Source organism: Balearica regulorum, chromosome 18 (assembly GCF_011004875.1).
Source record: "Balearica regulorum gibbericeps isolate bBalReg1 chromosome 18, bBalReg1.pri, whole genome shotgun sequence".
NCBI lineage: Eukaryota > Metazoa > Chordata > Aves > Gruiformes > Gruidae > Balearica > Balearica regulorum.
Window position 1 is genome coordinate 12,587,395 of NC_046201.1, and position 13,948 is coordinate 12,601,342.

A 13,948-nucleotide genomic window follows, 5' to 3' on the forward strand; every position below is an offset into this window, starting at 1 on the left:
CCAGCACCAACAGCCTCCGTTCTCAAGTAACACACTGTTTTCACCATGCGGTGCAGTACAAAGAAGAGGTTTCAAAAACAAAAACAGTCTCATGCATCCTGCCCTCACTCACGGCAGAAATGTCTGGTTGTTAATGCACCTGCAACTCCACCAAACATTCACTTCTCCCCGTTTTCCCTGCTGGAAGGCACCTGCTGAGCTTACGGGCTTTCTACATGTGCCTGCACTGGGAAGCCCTGGATGCGCTGCCAAACGCTCGAGACGTTTCCAAGCGGCCCCCTCCTGTGCAGCTGGACATAGCCGTGGTCCTGCGGTTTCAGTGCAACATTGCTGATGACAGGAGCACAGCAGGAGGGCTGAGAGCCAGCCGTGGCGAGATGAATAAACAGGCAACTACTAATGATTCCCGTATTGAATTGTCTGGCTTGCTTGCCTTCTGTTATAAAGAAAAGAAAGCAGTGACACGAGAGTTTCATGACAACCGTATTAGATCAGAAGTCTATAGGAAGTTGCTATCTTCATTGCGTGTAATGTACCATACCATTTGCTATTCTCCTTTAACCCAGGCTGTTTTTCTCTATAGCTTTAAACGTGTGATTGAATTTAGAAAAGATCTCTCTATAGCCACACCCTGAATGGATGGGAGCAGATTCAGGGTCATCCTTACCTTGGTGAGGGCTGCTTAACACCTGCAAGAAAATCAGCTCTGGGGCTCCATGTGAGAAGGCAGGATGGGGCTTAGAGAGCAGAGCATCTCTGAGGGGTGCATCTATATGCACGTTTCTCTAGCGGCAGACATATCCCCTAGCACTTGAGAGCAGGTACGTTCAGAGCCTCAGCACATGAGCAGAGAGCGCCTGAAGCCATTTTCCTTTTCTCATATACCTGGGAAAAGCGGAGTGCTTCATCACTCATGCCGCTTGGTCAGCCACTTTGTCTTCCCCTCACAAATTCTCCTCGTTTCCATTTCCAGTAAGGTTCCTTAGTAAGTTGCATGCTATTGCATCTTTCAAATGAAGGATTTCCTCCATCTTAACCAGAAAACACCCCAAACTATAATAACAAATTCTCATTCATTAATGACAAACCTGTGCTTTTACATCCTCTGCCCTTTCTGTTCAAAGTGATAGAACCAGGCCCTTGAGAAGGTGACTAAGACATACGTACAGTTATTTCCTCTCCTTTTATCCCCAGTCTCCCAGACATTTCCTGAGATCATGTGCTTTAAGGACTCAGCTCTTCAGAGTTAACTGAGACAGCAGCAGGTACATTCCCTTTTACCGCCTTACCCAGAAGGAAAAATTAGTCGTCATCATCCTTTTCCCCTGAAAGTCATTGCACAATGTGCAGGCTGCAGTGTTAATGAACATGTGGACCATGTATTTCTAAAAATTCTGTTTGCTGAGAAGTAACTTCATAAGCCAAATGCATTTGGGGACTGTATCTGAAGTTTTGTAGCTTCTTTATTCAGGAAGATTATTGTAAATGCAGACATTTTAAACATTTCTGAAATTAATATCTTCATATTTAATTTAACTGCTGTTTTAATGTCAGTTAAGCATGCAAGCATAAACCAGTTTCACTTAGTTATCTCAAGAGATGTTATTACTTGGAAATTAAGGGCTGAAGTTGCAGAAGTCCATACAACATAAAATCCCAACACAAGACTAAAAAGTCCTGCAGTTTGATTCAAAGATCATGCCATCTCTCTTATCCTCTGGAGATTTTCCACTTTCAGTCTAATTTTGTAACAAAATATTCATCTCCTTTGCTGAAGTGGGTTTCTCTAATATATAGCTTTTTGACATAATTTTCTGAGCACCTGTTGTAACAGAGCAGTAACTCTTTCCTGATGCTTCCACTTGCTAAATCAGATTACAGAGAATTGGAAAAGCACTCAACACTTCCCTTGGGTTATTTTTCCATGTAGGTAATTGCTGGTCTTCCCATAGGAAGGCTGTGGAAGTGTGGTTCAAGAAAGAGGAAATGCAGCAAACGTGAGAGGCCTTGACTGCTTAACAGTGTCTGGAAGTGGAGGTGCCCACTGTAATGTCCAAGCTAAAATGAGTAAAAACATCCACATTGTCAAGTACATGTCCAGCTCTGTCTTGTTCATACCCTGGTCACCAAGAGCAAGCCAAAACCCTATAGAGAAGGAATGTGAAAAGCAAATTATATAAATAATCTTATAAATTATATAATAATAATAATGCAGGAGCAGTGGCCCCAGGTCAGAATAGGACCCTGAATCAGGAGGACACCTGTGTACAAGCCTTTCTTTGATCCCTTGTGTGCTCACCACTGCAGGAGTTGCATCAGTCTTCCATTTTTTATAATTTCTGCATGAATTGCCAGTGCATACGAGTTGTCCTCTGGAAGCAGAGATTCATCCCTTTCTCTTAACACAGCAAAATGTCTGAGTCATGAGTACCTCCAGCATCCAGGTCACTTGAGGTACCCTGGAGTTACCGAAGGTCACCTGGGGCTAACTGTAGCAGCTCTGCCACCTCTGTTGGTCACCTCAATTAAAAGCACAAGATGCATTCTTTGAAGCTATGACTTCTTAATAACACCAATTTATTGTGAGGCGCTTAAAGGTATAATAACTTCAGTGCTTGGTGCTGCTTCGACACAGACTAAAATCCGGCAGAGCTTTGACCAGGAATAGGGCAAGAGACACCCAGTCTGCTATGGGGAGGAGGAGGAAGAGGACTAAACTCATCACAGTAAGTGAAGCTTTTAGCTCTGACAGCAATAAGCATAAGAAAGTGAGCTTGTGCATGAGAAAGTGAGCATGCTTTGCCTCTGTGCTGCATTGCCTTCGACACTTGAGCAACGAGGGGCAGTGGGAGCAAAGAGCAAAGTACAAGCAAGTGGAGAAACACAGTGGTGTGCGACCAGCCCCTCTCTGGGGCTGAGGTTTATGGAGCCAGCCTTTACCTGCTCCCCACTGCTGGGGAGAACTCATGTGCCATGAAATTGAACACTGTTACAGGGAAAGCAGCCAAGATATTTATGAGATAATTAATTAAATGGTTTCTCTAAATGTGTCAACCAAAAGACTTTATGTGCATCTAAGCTGGCATTTTCTCTGGCTGGAAACTTTTGAATTTCTTCCATACTCATCTGGGAATTAGTGCTGGGAGAAGGGAAACAGATCTATGACCACACTTCATAGATACTGCGTTACACTCAAAATCCTACATAGCCAAAGGGACCTCCCCTTGTATGTGGAGCTGAAAGTGTACTGTTAGTTATTTAACGTTTTAACACTCTAATCCAAACACAAGAAATAGTTACAATGGTACTAGTGCTCATAGTTTAAATTAATAGAGAGACACTCATTTATTCTGCCTTTAAAATGGATATATAAAACTTACTAATACTTGCCTCAAGTCTCTGGTGTTATGCACAGTCTTCCCATGTCTCTCTGGCTGCGGTCACCAGTTTGTCACCAGGGACAACCTGGCTTTGTCAGGCTGTTGCCAACGGCTGGTCCCAGAGCAGAGCCAGCCTGCGGTAGGTGACAGACACTGAGTTGCTATCACAGCTCAGACAAGCCAAAAGCAGCTCAGGTCCAGGCAAGCCCAGACCAGCCCTGAGACCCCACGCTGTCAGGTCGGTGTAAACCCGGGGGATTTTCATTGGTAATAACGAAAGTCATATTTATTGGGTTGCAACAGCAGCACCAGTTAGACATGGAAGGGAAATGCCTGGCAGCCAGCAGAGCCACGGCATTTATGCCAGCCACCACCGGGTCCGTGATGCTAAAGAAACGCCATGGAGGCAGTGGCTGGTTTGATGATGCATCTCCCACCGTCTGTTCTGTCACACCCCTGCAACTGCTCCCTGGAGATTTCTGCCAGGGAAGTGCTGGGTTTTTTACTTTTTTTTTCTTCTTTTCTTTATTCTTTTTTCTTTTTCTTTTTTACTGCTGTTAAGTAGGTGGAAGCAGGGAGGGTTGCCAAAGACTAGCTGTCTCCCAACAGACCAGCAGACATTCATGCACTGAAGCCTGAGAGATATGCAGTCTTTCCTCAGACGGGACTGGGTTTAAGCACAAATGAATACTTCTGGGTATCACCAAATTCCTCTGGTTCGCAGACCCTCCAGCATGAAGCGATCTGGGGACAGGTACACCCACTGTATAATGTCAGCACTCACTTATTGGTGCAACGTGGATAAAGGATGGACTGCAAGTCCCAACTGGCAGGGATCAGAAAAGCTGTAGGCTGGTGTTCAGGTTCCTGCCAGGAGAGAAGAGGCATCGTCTTGAGCGCTTGTTGGCAGGGAGAGAAATTAAAGCTGCTGCTTCTGAGAGCTGGGTGAGCAGGCTAAACTAGATAAAGCTGTATAAACATCACTGTGAAAACCTACAGTGTTTAATCGTGACTGATATTCTCTGTATAGAATAGTTTAAATCAACCTACAGTAATTGTTTCCTTGCTACAGAATTCAGCAGGATGATGAAACAGTCGTCAGTCTCTATTATGTTTCCCTGAGAGGGTGTTATGTGGTAAGCATGAATGTGTGAGTACTAGGGATAAGTGAACTGATTCATGGCCTGGTTAAAAAAACCCCAACAAAACCAAACGAAAAAACCAACAAACAAACAAAAAAAACCCTAGAAGAAAACTTTTCCTCCTTCTCCTGAGTCATACAAAAACTTGAGCTCCTTCTGTATCACTAGCTGTACAATTATAGGGTGTGCTTAAGGACGCAGAAGGAAGATTAAGGGCTGATTTGTCATTGATTTTTGACAGCCTGAGCTGCAAGGTTTCCCTTGATACATGGCTGCCCCAAAGCACCTCTTTGGAAGCCGGTCCTGCCTCCTGCCCTGCTCAGGTCTGATCTAACGCCCTGTGCGGTGCTGGAGCTGTAACATCCCTGCTGCAGGTGTGGGGGTGCAGCAGCACAGCTCTCCCTAATGCCAGTGGGAACAACTGATTTTCAGTCATGCTGGGCTTTTAAGTATCTGCAACTCCTCTGAACAGGAGCCCCAAATCTGTTTGGTTTCTTAGAGGTTTGGTATTGGCTTTCTTGTACTCACTGGAAAGGATTGCAGCCAAGTGAGTTTTCTATAGAGATATTAGCCAGTCTTGATTTGCTTGTGCTTTCACTGCATTTTACGCGATGACATTGCTGTAAATTGCACACATGATGAAAAGGGGTCCTTATGTCCTCAAGGAAAAGAATCAGAGTCCCTTTTCCCTCCTTCTTTCCTTCCATGCAAAGTAGAATAGCTTCAGAACAGGGAACAGGGAGCACAGTGACCCGGGAAGGCTGGCGTTCTGTGAGCCCCTCGTCCCTGATTGCATAAAGGGCAACATCCATGGGTCTCTTCCCTCTGCTGTCCTGTGGGGGAAAGGGGTGTCCTTTCTTAGCTTTTGGGGGCTTAAACGTTTGCTCTTTGTGGAGCTTCTGAGCATGCTTCAAGATATATGTGTGTAACTTGTTACAACTATGTGGTGATGAGAAGCAGACCATGGAACAGAGCTGTTTCCTGCACAAACCAGGCACTTCAGTAGGTTTTCTGCTAACCAGCATGTGCATTTGGAGCCATGGAGAGGTGCTGTGTTTTATTTTCCTATCAATTTAGTGCTCTCTCTTTCAAAGTGGTTTTATTTAGACACCTCAGCAGAATATGAACTCATCACTGTATTTCTGTCATCCCCGATGCATGTTGCCAGTGACACCCTCTACCACTGCAGTCCTGTATTTTACTTTCACACAGCCATTTTTTTAAGGTAGCAGAACCTGAACATGATGCTTCCTGGAGCCTCTTACAGCTTGTCACAGCTTGCAGGGGGGTTGCAAAATCATGGACAACTGCTGTAGTTAACAGCGTAAACAATTAACGAAAGGAGATGTTCCCTTGGTCACTTACGAGGAAAGTCAGCAAAGCTTTTAGCTTCAATTTGTACATCTTTTCTAATGCCAGAAAGATACATGAGTATGACCTGGACTCCTGCAGCTCACTGCACTGGATATGGCTTGGTCTGCTGTGCAGTAAGTGGGCATATTTTTGGCAGGGTTGCTAGTTTGGACTGACACAAACCCCGTGCCAGGGAACTGTTCCCCATTCTTGCAGTGTTGTGGGAAGTCTTCCAGTATGCGTCATTTTCAATAAAGCCCAGTTCCTGGCCAATAATTTTACTTGAGACCTCCAGTATTCAGTTGTGAATAGTAAGCTTTTACCCAGCCTGATTGTAAAGAAGACTGGAAGGTGTGATGCAAATGCACTCTGAAAGCTGATAATGCAGAAGTCACACTGAAATAAATCAAAAGGAAAAATAAGGATCTCCCAATTTTCAAGTTGGAACGATCGTCTTGTTCTGTTTTGAACCCAAAGTTCCCCCTTGGCTTTGAGTGAGCCTGGCCCGAGTTTTTACCATGTTTTCTGATGCACTGGGCAGTCAGTTATGCAAGAGCCATGTGGTTGCTGGAGCACATGCCACCTGGCCAAGCCAGCCCCGGTGACGCAGGACTGTCTCATGGTGGGCAAGACCTGGCCCTGCTCAGGTGAGGCACCCATTCTCTTTCAGAAACAGTGCAAAATCCTTGGGGACCTGTAGGGATCACAGAGTCCCTAACCTAGAAGACCATTCCTACTGTGCTGAGGAGAGTCATGCAGGCAAGGAGATTGATGGGGCCATCCCCTGTAATCTGTGTAGCACGGTCTGCGGCCAGATGGCCCCATGGGCGCTGATTTAAGCAGGGTCTCTGCGGTCAGCAGTCACATGCGATGGAGAACAAGAGGAATGAAGCAGGGAAGGACGTATCAAAGGCTTAGCATGGGGAAAAGGGAGATAAAGAAAGAAGAGGCAGTTATTTGAAAGAGGGTGACATTATGGGTAGGTTGTCACATTATTAGCACAGGGCTAGCGGAACTCGGCTCTCCTTAGCCCACCAATGTGATTTAAGCTAAGGAATACCTGTAGGGCATAGAAAACTCTATTATTCCCTGCACTGATTTGGACCACATCTTGTCCATGTCTGGTTGCGCAATGGTGATGGCTCACCCTAAGTACCACTGAGCTCTTTCCAATTGCCTTTTTTTTGTGTGTGTGTGTGTACGTTTGCATGTTCAGGATAGACAGTGATCCCAGAACTATGATATTAAACCAGAAAAAGCACACTGCGGTGGCCCTTTATTCTGACAAGTGTGAGAGGTGCCAGCTGGCTTCTGATTGTTTGAGTTGCTTTTTTTTAAGAAAGAAAATGGTAATGTTTCAGTGACATCCCTTGAGTGCCCCTTCTTATCATCGTAATCTCTGTTAATCTGCACCCCATGCTGTGTCAAGACACCAAGATGCCCGACCTGCCTGCAAACACTTCCTTCAGCGGTGTAGCCCACAGCCATGTGTAATACTCACCAATTTCTGCAATTAGACTTTCCTCAAATTGAGATGGCTTGTGTGCTTGCTGGCTGCCCTGTGCAGCTCTGGCCACAAGAATTCCTTGGTTTGGGTGCGGAGCTGTGTCCCCCCTTGCTTTCAAAGATGATTGTGTTTGACTGACAGAATAGAGAGAGCGATGCAGAGCAGTCTGCCGCGTGTTCAGCAAACACCTTACAGTCGTTTTGGCAGCTCATGCCCTTTGTCTCAGTCTGTTGGGATGTGTGAAATAGCTCCAAAAGAATCACTCCAGCAGAAATAAACAGCATCTGAGGCAGGTAGGCTGTGGGGGTTGTTTTCCTCCCCTAAAAAGGATTTTTTTTTCCACGGAGGTCTGTCTGAGAATAATGTTTGTGCTGAGGAGTTTGGATGTGGAGACTCCTCGCTGGGTGTAGGGTTTTCTTCGAATTTGTGACAAGGATGAGGTCAGAATGCCATAGTGTATCATGCAAGAGGCTGCCCACAACAGTCCCTGTCTGCCCTTCTCAGGGTGATGTAATCCGTACTCAGTAATAACGTTTCCGAGAGGTGGATAACAGCATTTTAGTTCAGCTCTAATAATTCTGTTAAATCAGAGCTGGGATTGTAATTGCTGTTTGTGACTGACTTTGTTCCATATGTGTGTTATGCAGGATGCCATTGTAATGAAATGTTCCCTCTTTGAGCTGTATGCCCTAAAGAATATGCCTTTATTGTGTGGCAGGCAAAACACTCATCTGCTCTCTGCCTTTGCTGTGCCTTATAACCAAAGGAAAGGAAAAAAAAAAGTCATGTTTCACCTTGTTTCAATTTCTTCTGGAAATTTTAAGTTGTGTAAGTGTTAGTCTTCATTTGCTTTACTAACGCACAGCCTTGCTGGAGTCCCGTTCATTTGTTTTAATGAAAAAACCTGCGAGCTTGTGCGAGTGTGAGGGTTTACATGCATCAGAGCATGATTGAAGAGAGAACAGGGAGTGAGAAGGGAGGAAAAGCCTCTTCCAGGGAGTCAGACACGGTGCTCTGAGGCAGCATTTTAAATTTTACCCTAACCATGAGAAATAGACCTTAGGGACGTAAAATCTCTAGAGAAATACCGTATTAAAAGATAGCATGTTCCATGCCATGAGATCAGGTCATTGGGTGGTTGCTTTGCATGCTGTGAGGCTCCATCGCAATCAAATCTGGCTCCTGCACAGCGCTTTGCATTCACGGATGGCCCCGTGCGTCGCAGGCAGAGGGACTCCCTGGACTAACAGGGACGCAGCCACTGCGCTGGTCGGCTCGCTGGCTAGTTGAGAGACGACACTGGTTGTGATGTTACGCAGCTACCAGCAAGCCCCAGAGAGAGTTAACGCGTGCTAGCTGGGTAGGACACCTGGATATGGAAAACTGGCATACGGCAGCTCATTTCACCCAAAGCGGGAGCTGTAAAAGAGGGAAAGTGCGTGCTGGGAGCCCGAGGACATGAGTGTGCTGGGCTGTGCTGCCTTGCCTTGCTTGCAATGCTGATCTGCTGCTTTTGCTCTATCTGACTTAGGTCTCAGGTGCTGCCTCTGGGTCCTGAGTTTCAGCTCCCTGATGGCTGCAGCCTGTGAAATGTCTTGTGTGCACTCAGGGAAACGCGGCACCAAGCCAGCTTTGCTCTGATGTGATCTCCCATGGGGGAGGAGGGAGAGTGATGTGAATAATGCCTGTAGACAGCAGGTACAAGATAGCCATCGAACTGTCCCCACCTTATTTACACAGCAGATCTAGCTCAGAGATCTCCATTTTACTGTGTGCTTGGGGTTCTGCAGTGGCTCTGTGCCTCCACCTTGGCCGCGCAGGGCAGCCCTGCGAGGGGACACACACTGCACCGGGGATGGTGCAGCCTCCGGCACCAGGAAGGGCTCTGGGGAACCTTGCAGGGTTTCAAAGAGAGGTCCTTTCTGTCTGGATGGCAGGGTTGTTTGGCAATTGTTGATTGGCAATAAAAATCCCATTTATACTTGTTTTTCAAGGAATTAGGCCATTTTTAGCTATCTCACTGTAGGGCAGAGGGTTATTACAAGTGAACACATTGGGTAGGTTCCAGGGGCTCCTTGACCCACAGGACAGGCATCTCCATCAGCATCTCGGCTCGTGGCTGAACCCCCCTTTTGGCAGGGCCAGTCCTTCTCCACCAGCTGTGGAAGGACAACAGCTGGGTTAGAGCACACACAGCTGCAGGTAGGAAGGAGAAAACCAGCCCCAACGGAGAGTGAAATCAGGGATGTTTTCTGGTCTGGCACAGCCCTGTCTGCTTCCACTGCTCTGCAGCCTTGACCACTTACGCCTGAGCTTCTGTAGCTCTGCTGTGGCTACTGGGCACGTGTATTTTGGTAAGGTACAAGGGAGCATGCACTTCCAGTGTGAAACATCTCAGTCAAAATAGGATTATGAAAAAGTGTGTTTGAATAACAGCACCTGAGCTTGGCCCACCAGCAGCCTCCCAAGGTGCTCCTAAAAGTAAAAGCCATGTACCAGCATTTTTACACTGCGAAGCCAAGAGAAATGATCACAAGTGAGCAGGAATAAAAAAACATATAAAACAAATGTATCTGTAAAAAGGGAAAACTCATGCTACTTGACATCTACAAATTCAAGTTTCTCATGGGAAAACATAACTCCTGTTCAAATGCTAATGTGTTATTATCACAGGCATGTTTTAATTTAACTTCTATGTACTATAAGAAGGGGCAGAGCAAGGTTCAGAGAGCAAATGGCTGATGAACCATCTTCAATCTGCCAGTAAATGTTTGCTTTTTTTTTTTTTTTTTAATCCCCTTCTTGATCTCTGTCTTAAAACAGATTGTCCAAAGGGACATATAAAAGACAGCTGATTTCAGCTAGAGGTAATAGCACATATTTGTGTGTTTCTTTTATCCTTGTTTAAAATGGCAAATTTATGGCACTGATAGAGTGTCAGTCACCAGAGTAGCTGGCCCTGAGAGCATAGAAATTAATGGTATATGAGCAAAAATTGGCTTACTGGAAAGAAAAAAATGCAGCACATTTCAGAAAAGTGATAGAGAAAAAGCGAATTGGGCATTGCAGCCACAAACCATCTCTGCAGACTTCTCAGGACAAGAACAAATATCTCATAAAGGAAGAATAGCTTCCAGGGACTCAGAGGCAAAGGTCTGCCACCCTTGTCCAGGAACACAGCAGCCAGAGCTTGCAAGAGTAGGTAGGAAGAAGAGAGCAAGGGCTCATCATCTTTCCTGTGGGAGCAGAAAATCCTTCTTTCTTTTTTCTGGAAATTTTCTTCCCAGCCAATTTAAGGGTAGATGCCTCCACATTTGAAGGTTTTTGCTACCACCTTGGATTACTATAACTGTGAGAAGAAAATTGTCTTGCTGCTAACACTCTGAAACCTGTAGAAACACTTTATATGTGTTTTCAGAAGTTTACAGGGAGCGCTTGACTGACCTTGACCAGAAAAAAATATATGAGGGAAGGGAGTGGGATGCTTCTTCTTTTAGATAGGAATAAACATTTGTCAGAAGTCTCAGCATCTTCTGCCTGCCATATGTGAGCCTCCTCTGAGGATCTTCAATGAGCTCACGCGATGGCAAAGTCTGTGCTAGGCTCTCCCGGACAGACAGCTGCTGGTGTCCTCCCTGAACAGGGAGCGGGGTTTGGAGCCTGTTCACATCCATCACAGGGCAAAACAGTGGAACGTTTTGGGACAAATTAGACCTTGGGGTGCTTACCCTCAGCCCACTCATATGCAAGTTGGACTCTGGTGACAGGAGTAATGGCCTGCAAAATCAGTAGTAGCTGCCAGGATACTGGGGTGAGAATGAAGAGGAAAACTTTGCAGACTGATGAGATGTCAAGGTCTCCGTTCCTATTAGTTTTCACAGCGTTGCCAAAGAGTCTGAAAGTGTCTGAGAACAAACAGCATTTGGTCTGAGTGTCTGAAAAATAGTAAAGGGCTGTAGCATCTGTCAGAGGCAACATGAGACAGCCAGAACATGGCCCCAGGCTGCATTTCCACCTGGATCCCTGATGCCCATTTGGGCCTCCCCGTAGCTTCCTGACTCAGCTCTCCTGCTCGAGTGCTGTGTGCTGGACCATCTGCCGTGCTGGACTTCCAGCCACCATGGCTCAGAAGAACAGTGATGCATCAAGGGCTTCTGCAGAAAGGCACGGAGGAGATGGAGACTTAGCAGGGAGGGAGCTGCATTCCCGGCCCCTGCGGCTGCCTTACTTCCCTCCCCCTGCACCTATCTTATCTTTGCCTCTTTCTAAAATAAAAGGAATAGGAAAATTAACAACATGAAAAAGGGAGGAGATGATAAAAAGTATCTGAAAAATTATCTATGTCCTCATTTCAGAGCTTTGCGTGGTAACAGGGAGGCAGAAGGCCTTTTTCTTTATTAATATATTAAAATATTAAAAAGCTGGGCGTCTCCTGAACCTGCTCTGTTGTCATGGACTGAGAAAGCTCCTAGGAAGTGTTCTGCAGAAGACTATTGCACTTGAGAAGCTATCCAGGGATGCCATTCAAGGACCAGAGCAAATCAAAGCTAAAAGACCAAGTTTGCTGTCAAACTGTTAATGGATGGGGACTTGGGTCCAGCCTGGACAAGACTGATATTTGCACCTTTGCTTTTGTGCTGAGACAAAGTCTCTACCAACTGGACATGAATGCTGTCAGGGGTCTGGCTGGAGTCGGGAAGACACAAATCCACATCTCTTCTGATTTCCTGTAGCTTCTTGGTCTAGAAGGTTTGAGTGAGACCAGTTCCATGGGAGTGCTGCTCCTAATAAACCTGAATCTGAGTCAGCGATGATCAAATTTCCTGGAGATTGGGGTGTTTGGTTTGGCACGTTGGTGGTTCCCGTATCAGAATCTGTTCATTCCTTGGCAGTTACCAAAATATCCAATTGTTCTTTGTACATCTTTGCCAGTAAAGCAGTAAGACTTTGATGCTGCTATAGCTGTTATGTTCCATTATACCTTCTGCTTGCCATTAATAATGTAACCATGTGGTGAGGCCCCGGTACTTATATATGAGGGTGATAGCAGGGCTGTATAGCATATATGTGTGGGTATATATGTATTTATACACACAGACACAATGAATAAAGTTTTTTTTTGTTTTCTTTTCCTTGGCAGGTCACTATGGAAAGGATATTTATCGAAGTGGAGGGCCAGATCTCCATAATTTCATCTCCTCCGGGTTTGTCACATTAGGAAGAGGACACACGAAGGGTACAGTGGAAACAATTTTTTGCTAAATAAAAAGATTGTTTTAAATAAAAAAGCTATAACTCAGAAGCTGGGTTCTAAGTGCTATGAGATAACAGTATTGGACTGCAGTCAGTAGATTTAGTCTAGTAAATATTGCTGCAGGTAAAATACTGTGCTCCTGGCAGAACCTTTTAAATCGTAGCAAGGGAGATGGTGGGAGAGGGTAGAGTTGGACAGCCAGGCTCCAGACTCCTCTCTGACTTTGCAGTTCAACAATTTATACTGCTTTGTGTTTTCCTGGGTGCATGGTTGCAAACCACCATTGTGCTGTTGTACTTATAAAGGGAAGGGGAAGGAGTGCGTTGCTGTCCAGGACAGGCAGTTAACACTTTCAAGAGTACGTTTCTGGATTTCTTTTGTTTGACTTCTGGGCTTTTTTTTTTTTTTTTTGGGGGGGTGTATTATGAATATTTTATAAAATTATTTCTTTTTAGGTCCTAAAACATATATTTTATGTGTTCATATAATCTGTGATATAATGTACAAACATGAAAACACAAAAATATACATATACTGCTCTGTGTATGTTCTGTGTATATGTACTGTATATAAAATATATGTTGAGAGACAGTTGTAGCTATATTAGATAAGTAACCACATATCCCAGGAGTTGTGGTGACACAAAAGCTGTGAGATCTAACTCAAAGTAGCTGGTCACCAGAACCCCAGATGAATGTTCATTTTATGACGTTGCATATTTGGTGAGTTTTTATAGTGTACAGTGAGACTATGTTTGGAGCATCTTTCTGTTCACACCCACACCCTGACCAAGTCACACTGGTGCACTGGCAGTGGGTTGCGACACTGGGAGTGCAAGCATGTGCCATGCCAGTACTCGTCTGGTTTTGTGTCCTGCTGACTTTTGAGACTGTTGTACATTTATATAGACACAATGTATGTGGAGATACCTATATAGACACAATGTACTGTATGTGGAGATGTGTCCATGTGCTCGCCTGGTTGAATGCACCTGTGTTGTTCCTGTGGATGACCATGACTCGCAAATTATTAAAAACCTTTATTTTTTCGTACATTTCCTGCACTTTTTCAAATTCTCCACAAGTGTCATCCAAAGCAGTGTTGGTCCTGTAGAACTGTCAGAGAAGAAACAAATATATGTATATTGTCTGTGTATGTCTGTGTGTGCTTAAATAAAGTTTACTGAGGCTGAGGCAGCACCCGTGGGACTTGTAATACAATACCCTGCAATTCCAGCCTGGCACTGCACCGGTGGAAGGAAAGCAGAGAAAACCACCGTGAACCTTCAGGTGGGCTGGGAACTGAAATGGTT

The 13,948-nt window shown here is 45.1% G+C and overlaps 1 protein-coding gene across 3 annotated transcripts in view; it reads left to right on the forward strand.

Annotated features, from left to right (window-relative positions):
• The window catches only part of SHISA6 (shisa family member 6), a 264,004-nt gene that overhangs the window by 47,279 nt on the left and 202,777 nt on the right, over positions 1-13,948 (forward strand). For all 3 annotated transcript variants that reach the window (XM_075770404.1, XM_075770402.1, XM_075770403.1), the window contains exon 4: positions 12,523-12,618. In XM_075770404.1, coding sequence (XP_075626519.1) covers positions 12,523-12,618 — 96 coding nt within the window. The remainder of the gene's footprint in view (positions 1-12,522; positions 12,619-13,948) is intronic.